Source organism: Vicugna pacos, chromosome 23 (assembly GCF_048564905.1).
Source record: "Vicugna pacos chromosome 23, VicPac4, whole genome shotgun sequence".
In the NCBI taxonomy this organism is placed as follows: Eukaryota; Metazoa; Chordata; class Mammalia; order Artiodactyla; family Camelidae; genus Vicugna; species Vicugna pacos.
In genome coordinates, this window is record NC_133009.1 from 11027293 (window position 1) to 11046027 (window position 18735).

Genomic DNA, 18735 nt, shown 5'->3' on the forward strand with positions numbered 1-18735 from the left:
GTTCTGATTTCTGACCCGTATAAATCTATTATTTATTTTCAAAATACAAATGATTAAAAATGGAAAGGTACTAAACGAGCACGACTCTGTAAATCAACTACACTTCAAATAAAAATAAATAAATAATAAAAGGGTTTTAAAAGACGTTGACTGGAACGGCTTAATTTAAAAGCGAATTCAGTGCAACACCTAACAGCTGATTGAATCTGGAAGACCATGAAAACGAGAGCACCTGGGTCTCCAACTTGAGTGTTTGGGGAGGGGTAGTCCTTTAGCTGACTGGGAAAGACAGGATTGTGGGTTTGAAAAAGTTCAGGTTTTTGTGGATGGAAGTGAACGTTGGAGGCTGAGGTTTAGGATGGGGGTGTTAATTTTAAGCATTCGCGTGATGATGATAAAAAAAAAAAAAACCCCTGTGAGTTTGTTAGGATTAAGGGGAGAGTAGAGAAAGAGAAAGCAAGAGGGCAGAAGACGGGATCCGAGGAACTTGCAATGAAAGTAAGATGGAGACGGCGCAGGCCTGGCCGAGGACGGGGCAGAGAGGTGAGTGCGAGGGAAGACACGGAGCAAACAGCTTCCAGAAGGAGGGGAATGGTCTCCCGGGGACCAGTGGGTTAGGACCGAGAAGAAGATGGTAGGTTTGGGGATCAGAATGGTTTGCTTCTAGAAATAGGAGAGAGGGGACTTACCACAGACACTGGATAAAACTACCCTCCATAGGGTCCCCCGCGGGACATCCGAGCACCCCGCCCCGCATTCTGTAAGAGAACAAGCCTGGAGGGCACTGAGGGCCGTTCCGTCTCTCCTCCCAGCCAGTGTAGATATCCTGTCACTCGGGAAAGTGTTTTTAAACAACATACACCAGCAACTGAGTGGTTAAGAGGGAACCTGAGACAGACAGTCTCTGATTTTCTGTTATCACCCCACTCAGGCCAATGGAAACCTTGAATGTGATGTTTTGATTTTGCTTTTTATTCTTCCCCTCTCGGTTTCCATCACACACCTCAGTGCAAACACAATTATACACACGCGCACATGCGTGCTCACGTGCACGCACACACACACGGCATAAAAGGGTCCCTTCGCAAAAGCATTTCTCTAGATCTGCTCAGAGAGGAAAGCGGAGGAAAGGAGCGAGAGCTGTGAGCCGCCCTCGCTGCTCTTCCTCCCCTTTAAGGCTGCCTGGTTACGGTCCTGGGAAAGAAAACCCCTGCATTCCTCCCCTTTAATTCGGTTTATTGTTGAAGCTCCGGAGCAGCCAATCTTCACAGACCTGTAGGAGCTGGAGTGGGAGCACCACGAGCCCCATTCTCTCGGAGTCCCTGGGTAAGAGGAACCTACTTCTTTGTTGGGTTTGAGGAGATTTCCTTGCTTAGTGGGAGACGTGTGGCTCCTAGACAGTGGGTTTGAAGAGCCACTTTTGCAAAAAAACAAACAAACAAAACTTGGGTATTTATTTCAGCCCCAGTTCCAGTGTTGCCTGACTCTCCTGGTAGAGGGGAAGTTGTAGCTGTCTCTCGGAAGATAAGTCTGAATGGGGCTCCGGGTGGGACCCCTGCAGGGAGTCATCTAGCCATCGCTCCAGGGTTGGCTCTAGTGGGAACCTTTTGCACTTCTGGGCAGAGAAAAGGCAGCAAAATATCTGTATATGCCCCTCCTGCAATGCCTGCCTGCAGGCTGCATTCTAGGGACAGTCCTCCAGGCTCTGTGCCTGGGAGGGGCTGTCCATCTGCAGGGTGTCGGGACCTCCAGCCTGCTCGCATCCCTCCCTCCTGCTCAACCTTCACCTCTTAACCTCTCTGACCCCATCTGTCAAATGGGACAATGCCCACGCTGGTTCTGCTGACCTGTCCAGGTTGCTGGGAGGATTAGAAGAGCCAGAGGGCAAAAAGGAGGTTTGTAAACGGCCTGTGGCTCTGCAGACCCCAGGAAGGCGGACCAGGCTCAGTCCCTCCTGGCAGGGTCCGCAGCCGGCTCCAGCTCCCCCTCCAGTCCCTGGTGCGTTAGGATGCAGAACTCAGCGGAGGCACTGCTGTCAGTCACGAGGCCCCTCCTTTACCTCCCTCTGGTCTCTAAACTTCCTTAGTTCAATTCTCAGGTAAAGATGGTTAAGAGGAGGTCTGGATTCACCACCACCCCCATGCGCACTGTGGCCCCTTTTCTCCACGTTACTTTGACGCACAAACGTTAACCCTGAGGCTCCCGGAGGTGGCTGCCAGGGCTCTCCCTGCTGGCCTGGCTGCAGTGCTTGTTCTAAAGCCAGACCAATGGCCGAGGAGGAGAATCTCTGAGAAGGGTCAAGGGAGTCAAGCAGGTTCTGTCCTGGGTAAGGGGAAGATCCTTCCCAGACTAGAAGCTGGAGACAGAGCCCAGCCCCTGGTCCTGCTGACCCAAGCTTAACAAGGGCCAGAGACCAGACCTCAAAGGCCAGAACACGAAGTGCTTAGTAATGCCTGATATGGGGACCACACTTTACAGTGACTAATGTGCCTGTAATTAATCATCTTTCAGACAAGCCCATCAGGCAGGTGGGGCAAATAGTATTTCTCGCTTAGTAAAGATGAGACCAAGGAGGTTTGCAAAGCTGGATACTGATGTTATCCATCTGATGATAGTAGCATTTGAATCCAGATCTTCTGACCTAATCAGTGACCTTTCCATGATACTACAGATAGCGATGGTGTGGGTGTGGGCAGGTGTACGTGTAATAAGAGCACTCTTAAAAGATGGGACAGAACTTGGGGAAAGAAGCTCAAGGTTAGAGTGAGAAAGGTTTGAGCTAGAGCCAGTCGCAGCTCAGGCACGAGGTAGACAGACGTCCAGCCACAGTCTCAATGCTGAGTGTTCCCGGGATCCAGCCATTCCCAGATCCTTCAAGCCAAGCCATGTGTTCCAGGGGGATTCAGTCCATTGTGGGGATTACCTGAGAGCATCCTCAGGATGAGGGCAGAGGTAAGTGAAATCCTGACAGCCACCCCCAGGAAAGAGGCAACAGGTTACATGATGGGGACAAGGAGACTGCTCTTGGGGTCCGATGGTCTGGGGCTCATGCCTGGCTCTGTCATTTACTATCTGTTTGATTTGGGGCATTTTTCTTATCATTTCTACCCATCAGTACCTCAACTATAAAATAGGGTTAACGATACCTACCTTGAAAGGCATTGAACGAGATGGTGCAGGTAAAGCACTCAGCACAGTGACCACCCAGGTGATCAGTCCAGGGCAGCGAATACTTTGAGGTCTGGGAGCGATTCTGGCTGGGACTGAAAAGAATCCTCCTCTAAAAGGAGAGCGCCTCCCAGGCTCCCTCTCCCCCATTCACACAGGTGCACACGCGGCCAGAAATAAATTGAGTGCCTAAGGGTGATGGGGCCCAGCCTCAGCCTGCCAGAGGCAGTGGAATGAATGAGCTGCAGCATGAATGAGAGGGGAGGCGGCTGTCTGCAAACAGGCTGCGGCTACAACTGCAGGCCCGCCGCTGCCATGGTCACTGGGGAGGGGGCTGGGGCTGAGCTGCTGCCGAGAAAGCAAGCTGGTGATGGGGAGCGCGGGGTGTCCCCCCCCCCCCCCGCCCCGGCCAGGCAGGCTGTCGATAACTCGTCCTGGAGCAGGGAGGTGGGGAGGGGAAGGCTTTCTGGCCACAGCCGTCCTGAGCTCCGCTCGCCCTTCCTCCTGCTTCTCCTCACCCCCACCCCCACTCTGGGTGGAGATTCCCCCCTCTCACTTTCAGGAGGCGCTGTAGGCTGAGCCCCACACCTGTATCCAAGAGACACCTCTTGCATGGGAGTTAAGCTGAAAGGCAGCGTGTGGCAGACACACAGTTAAACCCATGACCCTTGAACACTGCTTAGAAAGACCCCCCCCAGTGCAGGCCGGGCTTCCTCCACTACTACAACACATTTCTGTCTTCCTGTTTGGCCAGATGAAGTAGTTGGTTTGCATTTCAGGACTATGATGGACGGAAAACCATGTCTCCAAACACTTTAGAGTAACAGTGAGATGTGGATCACACTTGAAAGGCACATGGGAGTCAAGGCCAGCTGAGGGAACAGCGGATTCACATCTCCTGCTCTGAGCTCAGCCCCGTTTAAATCATTTATTTCCCCTCTCTCTCCCCAGGGTTTAATCTGTGTGCCTGTCAAGTGGGCCCGCTGCACACTAGTTAAGAGGTTGCAGAATGCTTTCGTGCCCACTGATGTGTTGGACGCCCACAGGAATCCCGAGAAATAAACAGAACAGGGGTGATTATTCCCATCCAGCCAATGAGGAAACTGAGCACATTAAGAATAACATGCCCTGTTCTCTCCAGTGACTCTTATGTGTTGACCCCTCAGCCACCAACGAAGCCCCTCATTTCCTCTTTATTGCCCCTATAAGAGGCACAGGATAAACCTTAAGCAACAGATGAATTCTGCCTTGTCGCTGCAGCAGGAGGGACTTGGTTAAACTTAAATGTGGGTTTGAGCCTGAAATAAACTGCAGGAGGCAATTGAAAAAACCACCTTCCTCTGTGATTTTATGAACAGAAACTGGCATGCAGAGTTGGCCTTTGAGATGCAGGGCTAGTGGGAAGGCTGGGGAGGGGGCCCGTGTTCCTTGGAGGTTCCATCCAGCCAGGAGTCTCTAGAAGCCTTTAGGGTCCAGGGTCTGGGCACTGGCTAGCTGACCATCCACTTGAGCTGCAGCCCATGAATCAGAAATGGGTTCTGACAGCCCACGCAGAGCCAGCCACGTGACTGTGACACCATGAAGGAAGTAGGACTGTGAGTGATGGCAGCTGGCTGCTGGAAATTTCATAGATTGCTCAAATATGCAATCACAAAACATCAGAGCTGGCCTGGTCTCCACTTCCCAAAGCAAGCTCAAGCAACCCTAGAGCATCTCGATGCTAGCAGGTGTTGTGAAAGGCGAGAATTTCCAATTACAATCCAGTAAAGCTGGGGGACGCCAGGTTAAAGAGCATCAGGCAGGTGTCTTTACCAGCCCTCAGAGCCTTTAAAAAGCTAACACGGATCATGAATCTTCAAGAAGGGGTGGGTAGCAAATCCACTTGGCTTACAGGGAGTCTCCGGGGACTGATATTCTAAATCACAAATGTCAGGGACCCCTAATCTAGTCCATTCTCCTTTTCTCACTAAGGAGAAAATTGGATGCCCAGAGAGGCAGAGTGATCTGCCTGGGGCTACACAGCTGCTTGGTGCTGAGTCAAGACTAGAGTCAGAACTTGACCTCTTTCCAGTGTGCCTCTCAATCCAGAGCATGATGGACAGTCCAGGATGGGCCAGAGTACAGCAAACTGGGGCCCAGGCAAGAAAGTATCCCAGCTTTTAGTCTTTTAGCCCCTTGATAAACAAACGACTTCTGTATTGCCATGATTCTGTGTGCCCCAGCCTGGAGGCAGAGAGCACATTCTTACGAAAGGTGAGCCAATGGATAACCTCCCTCCCAAGACCCACACCCCTTTCCGAGTCTTGTTCTCAAGGCATGGAAAACCCTGGAAGTACACTACAAAGCAGCCTGTGGGTGGGCTGATTCCTCCGGGGTCAGTAAAAGAGCTACACCTGGAAGGCAGGCAGGAAGGCTCTGTGACCTGGTCACTCTGCTCCGGAGTCATCTGCGCCTCCTTGCTCAGAAGCCTCAAGCGAGAGCCCTGGCGAGGTCTGCTCCCATAGGCAGAGCTGGGGACCATTATCTGTGTGCTGAAGCCTGCAGATGTGCTGCTCCAAGATTCCTTCCTTCCCTGTCCCTGTCTCCTCCAGTTCATTCACGTCCAGCTTAGGAACCTACTGTGGGTTTGGGAAACATACATTGGCTGGGACTGAACTGAATGCCTCTGGATTAAAACATGGTGCCCCTGAGATTCTGGGGCAGCTCATCTGGTGGGGTGACCTTTTGAAGCAATGAGCCCTACTGATTCATTTAAAAAGCATCTCGGAGCAGAACTAAGTGGCTGTGGCTCAAAATAGAAAACTTTGGATAAGGAGGCCATGTGGACCAGGGCAGGCAGGAGTGAGGGTCCGGAGAGCAGATCCAGGGTCGGTATACTCAGTGGTAGAGCAGGTGCTTGGCATGCACGAGGGATGTCCTGGGTTCAATTCCCAGTACCTCCATTAAATGTGTGTGTGTTTGTGTATACACACGCACATTAATATATTAAAATATATAATATAATATGTATTATAAATATACAAATTTTTTTAAAAATCAGAGAGAGGGTCCAGAGCAGGGAGGTGTCATGAGATGGCTTGGTACCTTTGGGGTGTGGTGATGGCAATGAGGAGGGCCCGAAGATAAACTTAGTCTGCGTTGGACTTCTGTCTGGGGCTTGTGCTGCCCCTGTGACCAGATGGAGCCTGGGAAGGAGAAAAGGACAGTGACACTCCATGAGAACCATGCAGGCTCGCGGCCTGAGCGTTTCTGCCCAGCACCTCCTCAGTAGCCAGCCTGGATGTCCCCAGCCTCTTCCCAGGAGCTCAGAAAGGGCCACTCTCAGGGGCAGAGTCCACCCCATGGCAGTGCAGCCTGCCCTTGAGGAAGAGCTTTTCCCTCCCCAGCTCTGAAATGTTCTCCCCAGAGTCCAAGAAGACCATCAGTCACACGGAACACCACACAACCGGCAGTAGCCAGGAGCAAGGCGGTGCCCTGCGGGGGTTACTTTAGAACCAAATGAGAGCAATCATGAAAACTTCAACCTTCTCAGAAGGTGTTTTCTTTTCCTCTGAAAGGGTCTCAGTTACAGAAGCCAAGAGAGGAGGGGGAGGACTTTCAGGGAAAGAAGCAAAAGGCAGCAACCAACAGGCCCTACCCCACCCCGACCCCATCTCAGAGCACACTGTGGACCCCCACCACGCAGGGCACCCGGCCTTGAGGTTTCTCCACAGTCAAGGAGGGGCAGGAATGAGGTGGGGTTTCAAATCTGGGCCCCTGAGCTTTCCACGTGGCTCTGAAGATGGAACTAAATTGTTAGGGTTGAGTGTATGGGAGGAGGGGTGGGCGGGAGACAGGTTTTCTTATAGCCTCGCTGAGGCTAAGAATACTATGTTTTTAAGTTTTTTAAGAGCGGTGGGGAAGAAAGAACAGCGAGTACAGATCTGCTAATGAGGTGGCACTGCCTCCTGGAGAGCGGGCCGTCCTTCCATGGGGGCTCCAGAAGGGGGAGGGACGCACGTCCCGCTGATGGGCCAAAGCTGGAAAGAAGGCTCTCGATTGGCTCCTTACCTGGAAAGGCAGCGTCTCCAGCCCTGCTGTTCTATGGAGCGGAGAGACAGAGAGGGAGTCACACAAACGAACCCTGTTATTGGTTCCTTTTAACCTCCAACCCTTTGCCCTCATGCCCCTCACCTCCTTCTCAGCTGTGGCGTGCCCCTACCATAAGAAGCATTTGGTACAAGCCCAGATGCCAACCATTCTGATCAGTGGAAGCTGCTGGATTTGAGGTTAAGAGCCTGCAGAATGGTGTCTGGCTAAAGATAGCCCTCTCATCTTGCCCAAAGCAATCTCTGCCAGTCGGGGCTCACTGGTCTCCACTTTGTAGACTGGGCCCTTCAAGTCCATGGTCAGCCCACCACTGCGTTGCTGGTGAGTGCTCCTCTGGTCAGTGCCTGGCCCCTGAACTGCTGTGGTCCCTCAGGGCTGCTACCCTGTCAAAGGGAAGAAATCAGTACATGGGCCTGAAGATACACGGTTATACCAGCTCTGTATTCGGCTGTATCAAATGCAAAGGAATTCTTAACATTTCCTACATGTGTTTTTTATAATAGGCACTAATCATTACATAGCCAGGCTGCCCATTTGCACGCTAGACTAAAATGTGCAAAGAAAAGTTACCTTCTTTATTTCCTATAAAATCTTTCCTGTGAACTCCCACCCTACCAGGCAGCAAAAAGGGCGACAGGGAACTTTATATTTGAACTTACCCATTACAGCTTCTCAGGTTTAATAGAGTCTCATTTAGCAGACCCAGTATGTCCTCCAGGAAAACGCAGAGCCTTGATATGGCTTTTCTGCTTCCTGTTCTATTTCAAGGTGACCTTTTCTGTCGTAAGGTACTTACCGGACCTGGCTGTGGCATGGGAGAAAGGGGCCCCAGGCTTATCAGCGACTTCAGGCCCCAGTTCTCTGGGAGCTCAGCAGAGGCTGACTAGTGATGCCCGAAGTATGCCTGGTCCCTTCTGGCCCCGGGGCATTATGCTGACACCTCCCACTAAAAGCCTGATTCCAGACACTTGCTCCCACCTGAGAAGACCTGATTGTAACCATCTCTTCTCCCAGATCCCAGTACAGGTCCACTAGCCACTCTGTATCCCCTCACCAGGGCGGAGGGCAGAGGGGAGCTGATAAATGCTTAAGGTCGGGTTCTTGGAGGCGGGGGGAGGGGTGGGAGGAGCCCAGATGGTAGCCTTTGCCTGTTTCCATGGTGTAGATACTCCCACTGTGGTCCTTTCCGAGCTAACAACGTGAGGCCACCGAGCATGGAGCTGGAAGAAATAAATACGGTCAGTCATCATGAGCTGATACAGGCTGGCTCCAGCCCCACGGGCCCTGGGGAACTTCTGGAGTCCCTGCAGGTCGTGACACCATCTCGCTCATCTTCGCCCTCTCGGCCTGCCCCATGATGACTTGCCACCTGTTAAATGTGGTTGTGGTCAGAGTTTCTCCTGGGCTTATAGTCTCCCACCAGCAGGGTCCTGGGGAGCCCACCCAAGCCCACCCATTGCTGTCACCGATCTCCCCCACTCCTGGGTGGATGTTTACCCTGAGAGGGTGAAAGCAAAGATGTGTGCTTCTGACAGCCACACCCTCTGTCTCTCCATCTCCTTCTCAGGGTCCACTTGGGCCAAAAGTGTCAGTTTTTCCACACCTCTCTCCTTCCTTGTGTCACCTTCTTATTCCTAGGATCTCAAGTCCCCTCACAACTGGGACTTAACAGTAGAAAAGGTTTCCCTCTCTACCACAGAAACTGTCTTATGACATGTATCTTCCAGGTGGGGGTTACCAGGAATGAAAATACATCAGTTTAACGTAACAGAGCTCAGCCTGTTCCAGCCACACTGTCCCTTCAGTCTCTTTCCCCCTCTGCACTTTTATAAATTATCCCTTCTGCCAAAATGCCACTTCACATGTTCTATGCTTAACTGGCTTCTTCACCAACTTCCCATCTCAGCTAAATGTGACCTGGTCAGAGAGGCTCACCCTTCTTTCTAAGGAAGACCCTCCCTGATTGTCTTACAAGCTCAGGTTTTGCTCATGGTTTAACCACCCTTTGTCACTATACACCTGTTAGCTTACTTGCTCATTGCCTGGCTCCTCCGGGCTGCCGGCCCCAGGAAGGCAGGGTCATCACCTGTGTGGTCCATCTGACCACTGGGTTATACGCGGAGTACCATCAGCAAGTTTACCTTTCGATGAAATATCACGGGAACTCATTTGTCTTAAAGTGCATTGAAAAATGCTAAGTAAGACACTAGACCTAGAAGGCAGGGGGCTGGAATCCAGTGTGATACAGTGAGGGGGTTGTACATAGCTTCTATTCCAAATCTTGAAGAAGAAATCTAGAATGCAAGTGATTAGCTCTATAACCTTGGCTAGATTATCTGATCTTCAGATAATCATTCTGAATCATCCTTATAAAAGATGTGAGATCTGCTCTAACTACCTCACTAGACGCTAAGACCACTTCTCTGGGTCTCTATTTCTTATTACATCATCCAGGGTCCCAGCTGGCGACCAATGATAGACATGGCTCAACGGGGAGGGTTCACTGCAGGTGTTACTTACAGGGATACAGTCACAGTGCATATTTCAGCCCCTGGCACGTCATGGGTCTTGACTGTTGAACGAAGCTGGTGACTCCGGAACTCTCATATAAAGTCAGGACACATTCCAATTCAGATTTTTTTTTTTTTTTGGTGGGGGAAGCGGGGAGGGAAGTAATTAGGTTTATTTATTTTTTTTTTTTAGACATAGTATTGGGGATCGAACTCAGGATCTCGTACATGCAAAGCATGCACTCTAGCACTTTGAGCTGTACCCTCCCCCGCCCAATTCAGATTTTAACAAATAACTATTTTTCTAGCACTCTGCTAAATGTTGTGGGAGTTACGAGGAAACACAACGCTCACTCATCTAATATTCATTCCTTTAACCCATCACAGGTAGGAGAGAAGTTAATAGTAATGACAGGGGGAGGCAGCCGAGCTGTGACCACACGAAGAAGTCTGGTGACTCAGTAGTCTGAATAAATACCTTGGTGATCACTCGGTCTCACAAGAAACAGCTCAGATCCCCTCAAGGTGGATAGTCCCATGTCAGTCTACACATGTGTGCGTTATGTCCTTAAATGCATTTGTACAAAGTGGAGTTTCAACTCCTAGACTCTAAACTCCAGAAGCACGGGGCAGGCACAATGGGTACATAGTAGTAAAATTTGTTATTCATTTAAAGAGCAAATGGACAGAATAAGCCTGATTTTTGCCAGTTATCCAGGTTTTGCTCCTAATTCTTCCTTCTAGCTTTACATGAATGATGTGGGTATCTTAGACTCTTTTTACAACTTGTTCTCCTCCTATTTGAGAAATTAGCTGATCAGACCCTTTCTTCCCTTCCTCAAACACAGCATCCCCAGAAGCTTCAACTCTGGAGGCGATGGGTCGGAAGGAAGAAGATGACTGCAGCTCCTGGAAGAAACAGACCACCAACATCCGGAAAACGTTCATCTTCATGGAAGTGCTGGGCTCGTGAGTCCTGGGCGGAGATGGGGCGGCTGGGCTGCCAGCCGTGGGGAGCTGGAAAAGAGTGGTCCTGGGCCAATGGGGAAGGATAAACCAGGACTGAGTCTGTTGTAACACCGGCTCAGTAGCTCTGAGGGGCCTGGGGAGGTCAAACAGGGAAGCACCCCGGGTAACACAGAGGACCATCCAGCCCTGACACCCAGGTTCTACCTCCTCACCCTCCGGAGATCCTGCCCTGCTTCCAGATCTGTGACAGCTTGTGATCCTTGCCCTGGTCACAGGAAAGAGGAGTTCTGGAGCACTTCTGGAGACTCTCTGACCGCAGAATCTCCCTGGGCCCCCTCACCCAGCTTCCTCATCCCCCATCCCTAATGTTGCAGTGAACAGGTCAAACCCTTGTCTGCTATAGACTTGACGGAAGAAGGCGCTTCTAGGGCTGATGGGTTACACACACCTGAATCAGCTCCCACCACTGGCATCCTCTCTGCTCCATATTTAGGTACCATGTTGGGAAAATAAAATCACGCTGTAGCCCAAACTCCTACCAGCCTCTAGGGTGTCTGTGCCTGCCCCTTGACAGCGATTACACGGCTGGAGGAGCAGAGACATCTTGTCTGGAGCTGACTCGCCCTTAGTCCTGCCTCTCTGCCGGGGGAGGCTGCAGCCTTTGACGCAGGCTGGCAGCAGTTCTGGGCCACAGGCTCCCAGGGCCTCAGAACCCCAGCTGGTCAGCTAATTAGCCTGGGCTAATTGGGCCATGGAAGTGAGGGGCCCTTAGTGGGCTGTCCAGTCAAGCAAGCTTTCATTTTAGCCAGCTCTGGCTAAATTTAGCTCCCTCTGCCTTGGCTGGGAGGCGGTGACCTCAGGCAGTGAAGGCTGCCCACACGCTCACTGGAGCCGGGGAGGAGATGGCTGGGCCCTGAGCGGTGGCCTCGGAGCCCTCCCATCGCAAGCCAGGGTGACACTCAGCACGCAGGAGGGTCTCTGCAGCTGCCCTGGCATTGAGCATCAGCCTTTGCCAAGACAGGGGTGGCCCAGGAGGGGGTTAGGCAGGAGAGGGAGGCAATGCTCAGGACTGAATCGGAAATGATTTGCTAAAGCATCCCAAAAATGAAGAGCAGGAGGGAGAAAGAAGCCCAGGTTGACAAGAGTGTATTCACCATCTGTTTAGACTTGTGTTGGAGCGCACACCCCCCTCAAGGAGCTCAGTGAAGCAGCTTCTAAACCTAGGGGGACAGCAGAGTCCCCTGGGGAGCTCATGCCTCTATCTTCCAACTGTGAAAGAGTTTAAGTAAAGAAAAGGTACGCTCATAGTGCAGTGGACACCAATATCCCCACCACCTGAATTCGACAGTTATTGACATTTCACTGTATTTGCTTTACACACACACACCTTGCTGAGCAATTTGTAAACAAGTTGCAAACATCATGACACGTTGCCTCTGAATCCTTCTGTTTGCATCTCCTAAGAATAAGGGCATTTTCTTCTGGATCCACAATATCATTGTCTCACTCAAGAAAATTAACGATTCCCTGAGATCATTTCAGTCTAGGGAATTCCGGAAAATTCCAGGTTTCTGGTCCCAGACTACTAAAGCAGAATTTAAGGAGCCAGGACCCGGAGGCCATGAATCAATTTTAAGTGCTTCTGATGGCTCTAATGTATCCAGCCCAACACTGATTGGAGGGGAGCAGGCAGACACGACTGGGGGCAAGTCACAGCCAGAGAGAAGGCACCTCTGTGGTGCTCAGGACGAGGACAGGCAGCCCAGACTGCAGACCCCAGAGGGTTTCCCAGGTGGCGTGCTGTGGAGAGGAGACAGTTGCACACAGTTGCCTCCCCTGTTCAGGATATACACCAGCATCCCCTAACAAAGGCCCATTTTCTCTAGTCCTCAGCTCCTCTGGGACAACCTACCAGGGAAAATAGCCTTTTGCTAAATCTGCCCAGATGCCACCCACAATTCCAGGGCCCTGGGCAGCTGTAGGGACTCTGGGCAAAACTAGTCCATAACAGAGCTACGTCACCCAAGTCCCGGGCCTCCTCCTTTCACTGCCCAGGAAAAGATCTCGCTTCTTGGTTCTCCCCTCCTCCTCCTCCATCCAGGCTCCCAGCAAGAGCAGAGAGCTCTGCAGAGCAGGACACACAAGTCAAGTTCTGTTAGAGCAAGCGCCCCTGACTCTGAGGCCTCTGCCTGTCTTGCCTTCTGACCCGAGCAAGCTTGGCTGCTCAAAACTAGCTCGCTGCTCCCCGGTCTGACAGATGGCACAACTAAGTCTTCCAATTCCTCTCCTGTGCTCCTGCCACACACCCCAAACACACACACACACACACACACACACACACAAAATGCAGAGGGCAGCCTGAGGCAGGACAGCACCACACGCTACAGCGTAAACCATCCCCCAGGAAGGTCTGAGCTTGATCTCATTTTACAAGTGAGCCCAGAGTGGGTGTCAGCTCTGAAATCAGGGGACCATCTATGTGTGGTTCGAAAGATGCAGGTGAAAGGGAAAACTCTGAAGGGGGGATCCTAGAAAGTCACAGGTGGAAGGAATCTCTAAGGTCAAGTGGTTCAATTCATTTTAAGACAAGGAAAGCGGGGTCTAAAGATGAGTAGTTGGGGGGAGAGTTTAGCTCAGTGGTAGAGCGCATGCTTAGCATACACGAGGTCCTGGGTTCAATCCCCAGTACCTCCATTAAAAATAAATAAATGAATATAAATAAACCTTACTACCTCCCTACCCAAAAAAAATTAAAAAAAAAAAGATGAGTAGAACGGACAGCCCATTCCAACAAAAAACAAAATCCCATTCCAACCATCCATCCATCCATCCATCCGTCCATCCATCCATCCATCACACAGACACTTGAGCACTTTCCATATGCAGCTAGGCAGAGGACCTGGTGCTGGTCCACATTCGCCTCCCTTCATTCCCTGCCTCACAGCAGGTGCCGGACTGCCCGCAGCAGCCCCATCCCTACCTGCTGTTCCATGCCTCCAGGCTTTTTCTCAAGCTTCTGCCCCACCCCAACCTGCAACATCACTTCCAACTTGTTTTTTCACCGGGGCTAACTCTCATTCATCTCTTAAAACTGAATTCAGCGTGTTCTTAAGTTGGAGGTCCGTGAAAGATGTGCTTCTCAACCATTCCAAGTGGTCACTTGTATACATGAGGAAAAGCACCCTTTTCTCTAGCTTGCTGTGTAAAGGAAAGATGTTATAACAAGTATGGAAACATACAGACTCCGAGGGGATGGGCATCTCCTGGAATCACGCAGTGTGTAACCTGCCCGAGCATGGCAGAGGCCCTGTCTTAAGTGTCTGTTTTCTGTGGTCCCATAAGCCTTCCCGCTGATCTGTGTGTGTCTATCTCTCACACTAGAGTCTAAACTAGACCAACCCTAATCCCAGTACCTAACACAGAGAGGCTCTGTCAGCCCAACAGGTGCTCTTTGAATGCCGAGTAACGTTTTTCAAAGCACACGTTAATTGCTCTCTTGTCCATGTTCTTCACTAAGTCTGCAGGTTCCTTAGGAGCAGAAACACTTACCTCTTTCTCTCCAGTGTCTAAGACTCAGTAGGTGCTCAATAAATCTTGATTGGAGGGACGAGTGAGTGAATGAATGAATGGAGCAAGCTCTAAAGGCTCTGATTAACTCAGTTCCAAGTGCAGCTGGGGAAAACAGGAAACTCAGACACAGGAAGCACCAAGCATTTTCTCATGCAGATTCTGGAAGTCCTTACACAGGCTTGATTGCTGTCGGGCCTCCACGCTAGAAAACCCAGCTGGCAGGGAGGAGGATGGTGCCGCTATTTCTCACTCAAGCTCTGTCTCCTCTTGTTACTGCCAGATGTTCTCCCTAAGGGTATTCATATAATGATAGTAATAATAACATTGATCAGATCTAGCATGTACAGTTTACTAGATGTCAAAAACGCTTTTATGCACTTTGTATATAAATTAACTCATGTCCTCTCCTGAACAACTGTATGGATCAGAAACTACTGATACTCCCACTTTTCAGATAAAGAAACTGGGTATATAGAAGCCAAGTGTCTTGTTACCTAAAAAGCTGAGGTTATAACGTGGGCAGTCAGGCTCCAGCATCCTCCACTATCTAACTGCCGTTCTGATGATCTGGTCTCCAGAGGATCCCCTTCAAACCAAGAATCCTACAGTTTGGAATCCTACCCTGTATTCCCATTGGGTTCCATTCTCTCCGTCTTCAGACAGCCCGCCCAGAGCTGCTGGGTTCTGTCTTTTGTCCTCACAGATCCTACTGGGTGAGAGGGTGTTCAGCCCCCTTGCCTCTGAGCGTTGGTTCAGGGCAGTTATCACCATCTAGAGCTGATACAGAAGTCCCCTCTCTCTCACTGCCGGAGCCCTGTTCTCCAGGGCTACTTCCAGCTGCCACGCAGTGTGCCACGCTGCACCACGTTGGGAGAAGCAAAGTAAATCAACTCTGCAGTAGCCTCTCTTTCATGGGTTTGCCAAGTGGAGACATCTCTGGAGTAGAAGCAGAGTTTCTGGGAATCGTTCCCAAATCATGGAATTCGGAAACGGGCTTCCCAGTCCCTGAGTCTGTGGTAGGATCTTGTCTCTCCCACGTGATGCATGAAAGACACGATGGTTTGCCTGATAGGGTCTCGCATGGATGAAGCTCATCAGATGCCCATAATGACAATGAAACCGATTACCAGCCACACCTTCCCTCCTGTCCCCTTTGCTCTTGCCTCCAGCACTGGTCTCTAGCCAGCCAGTACTAACTTTTATCTCTTGGTGTCTTCTACTCAGAGGAGCTTTCTCAGAAGTTTTCCTGGTGAAGCAAAGGGTAACTGGAAAGCTCTTTGCCCTGAAGTGCATCAAAAAGTCACCTGCCTTCCGGGACAGCAGCCTGGAGAATGAGATCGCTGTGTTGAAAAAGTGAGTGGGTCCTAGGGCGGGTCGAGGACAACTGTGGGATGACAATATTTCCTTCTCAATTACCTTCAAGAGGGACTGGGGCAGGATTTCCACCCCAAAAGGTATTACTCCCTTTGTTTGAGCTGATAGGTCAGTTGGATCCATCAGCTATGTTTAGCCAGATAGTAGCTGTCTTGGCTGATTTCTTTTCTTTTCTTTTTTTTTTTTTTTCCTTTTGGCAGCAATTTGAGTAGTGAACAAATGGTAGCAGAGCTGGTTGTGCACATAGACCACAGGGTAACTAGCTGAAAGGAACGAAAATCAGCTAAGGAAAGAATCAATAATGAAAGATGCAGAACAAGATTTGGAAATTTAGCCTTAAATTGTTCCAAAGCAAGTGTAGTTTCAGCACCCCAGCTGTCCTGATGGAAGTTATGCTAATAAACCATCAGGTGTTTATAGCAGGGACTCATACAACGAATCCTTATGGAACCCCTCTGGTGATGCCTAATACTGGCATCAGGACCACAACAATGAAGCTGACAAAATTCTTTACCCTCAGGAGCTTACTTTTTTGTGAACAGAGACGGTGGTGCCCATAACAGACATCAGTCCCATTGGAGGTGAGCCACGCTGGCAAAAGGCAGAACTTGGAGGAGACAGAGATTTGTGCTGCCTGTATGTTTTTTCACAAGTGTGGATTTTAAGTACATTTTCAAAGAAGAGAGACCTTGATGGATGAGTAGAATTTTGTAGAGGTCGGAGTCAGGCTGAGTGTAGCATAAACTTTTATAGAATCATGGAAGGGCAAGCAATGTTAGGGAAGAGTGACCATTGGAAGCCCCTGAACTTAGAGTGAGTGCCATCAAGGGACAGGAGATGAAACTAAAATGGCCAAGTGGGACCTGATAATAAAGGGTCTTGGATGCCATGATAGACAATGTTAACTTCATTCTGTGGGCAGAGCAAACTCATCAAAGAATTTTAAGTAAAAATTCCCACGATCAGACTTATACTTTAGAGCCAACAGTCTCAAACATGGTGAAGGATGGATTGGAGGATGTGAGCCTGGAAGACAGTAGACCAATTACAAGACTTTCTCAATAATCGAGGCAAGGATAAGGAGGCGAGCGAAGGTAGTGGCAAGATCATGTGGTGGCAGCTAGGCTGGATTCAAGAGTTATTTCAGAAAAAGAAGTGATTGGGTTTGGGGTTGGCTGGTAAGAGTGTAAAAGAGAAAAGCATAAAAAAGACCCTGAGGTTGAGCAGTTCTGTAAACAGTAATATCATTGCTTGTGATGGTGTACAGAAAGGATGTGTAGGCTTAGAGGAAATAGAGATTGGTTGTAACATATTCAATATACATATCCATCTATCTCTACCTAGAGGCGTCTGGTAGGATGTTGAGGATGTAGGTCTGGGCTCCAGGGAGATTAGGGTGGAGAGAGACTGTAAACTCACTGAGAGCCAGGACTAGGTTGGTCTTTCTTTATCGCTGCATTGCATCACCGATCCCTAACAGCATAGACACTCAATAAATACTTGTTTGGTGATTAAATCACAGAAAAATTCCTGTTAGCATTACAGCTTATCGGTGTAGTTGAATCCATCAGATAATCACTGCTTGGGGTCTGTATTTTTTAAAATATCTTAAAGATGCTAGCTACTGTTGATTGTGTTTACTTTCCCCGGACACTGTACTAAGCATTTTACGTGCATTATCTCCTTTAATCCTGGTAACATTCTGTGAGAGAGATTTACAGACTCTAAGTGAGGCTCAGGAGACTTGAGGAAGCCAGCCCGGGTTACCCAATTAGTAAGTGCCTGAGTCCCATCTGAACTCAGGCCCAGCTGACTCCGAGTCCAAGTGGTGAACCCCTGTGCTGCACGCCCATGAGTGAAACTTCCAAGAAGCTTCCTCCTGCTCGGGCATGCACAGGGTTGCTGTCCGGAAAGCCAAGCTCCTCAGCTCATATGATTATTCTGTTGGCCTCAGTGCTATTGACTTTTTTTTTTCATTTTTTTAAATGGAGTTACTGGGGATTGAACCCAGGACCTTCTGCATGCTAAGCATGCACTCTACCACTGAGCTATACCTTCCTCCATCCCCCTACATTTTAGACCAGAGAATTCTTTGTTGTGTTGAGGGCTCTCCTGAGCATTGTAGGATCTTTAGCAACATTTCTGCCTCTACCCACTAAATGCCAGTAGCATGTCTCCCCTCCCTGGTTGTGACCATCAGAAGTGTCTCTAGATACTGTCAAATGTCCCCTGAGAGAAAAAATAGCCCCTGCGCAAGAGTCACTGATCTCAGGCATCCCACAGAAGTGACCCTCACAACAAGCTTCTGTCTTACTTCTCACAATATCCTGGAACAATACTTTTGCAACACTTCCTCCATGGTTACCCAAGAGGAGGCTTAGCTAACCCAGCGCCTCCTGTTGTGGTACACTTCCTTCATGCCATTTTTCTGAAGATCTGGCCTCCACCCATTTTGTGGGATAACCTGGGGATAGATGCTCCCTTAGACTCCCTCAGCTCTTTTTTTTTTAATTGAAGTATAGTCAATTTACAATGTCATGTCAATTTCTGGTGCACAGCATAATAGTTCAGTCATACCTACACATACATATATTCGTTTTCATGTTCTTTTTCATTATAGGTTACTACAAGGTACTGAATATCGTTCCCTGGGCTACACAGAAGAAATTTGTTGTTTATCTATTTTATATATAGTAGTTAGTGTCTGTAAATCTCGACTCCCAATTTATCCCTTCCCATCCCCTTCCCCCCTCCTCCGGTAACTGTAAGTTTGATTTCTATGTCTGTGAGTCTGTTTCTGTTTTGTAAGTAAGCTCATTTGTCTTTTTTTTCAGGTTCCACATATAAGTTCTTTTAAATCTCAGTTCTTTTAACATTCTCTTTTGGTAAAGTTTAAAGAGATTCCTGGAGTAACAGTGAGATGTGTGTTCCCTGAAGGCAAGAGGATGAATTATCCATTTCAAAATATGGATTAAACACCATTTGGGGAATCTCTCCCCTGACTGCCTACTTATTAGGAAGGCTTCACAAGGACCCGATCTTCCTAAACATTGTC

At 49.5% G+C, this 18735-nt stretch overlaps 1 protein-coding gene across 1 annotated transcript in view; it reads left to right on the forward strand.

Annotated features, from left to right (window-relative positions):
* The first annotated feature begins 484 nt into the window (after window positions 1-484).
* Window positions 485-18735, forward strand: part of CAMK1G (calcium/calmodulin dependent protein kinase IG) — a 28233-nt gene continuing 9982 nt past the window's right edge. Inside the window, exons 1-4 of the mRNA XM_072948243.1 lie at window positions 485-543; window positions 1248-1326; window positions 10616-10736; window positions 15531-15659. Coding sequence (XP_072804344.1) covers window positions 493-543; window positions 1248-1326; window positions 10616-10736; window positions 15531-15659 — 380 coding nt within the window. The 5' untranslated portion in view covers window positions 485-492. The remainder of the gene's footprint in view (window positions 544-1247; window positions 1327-10615; window positions 10737-15530; window positions 15660-18735) is intronic.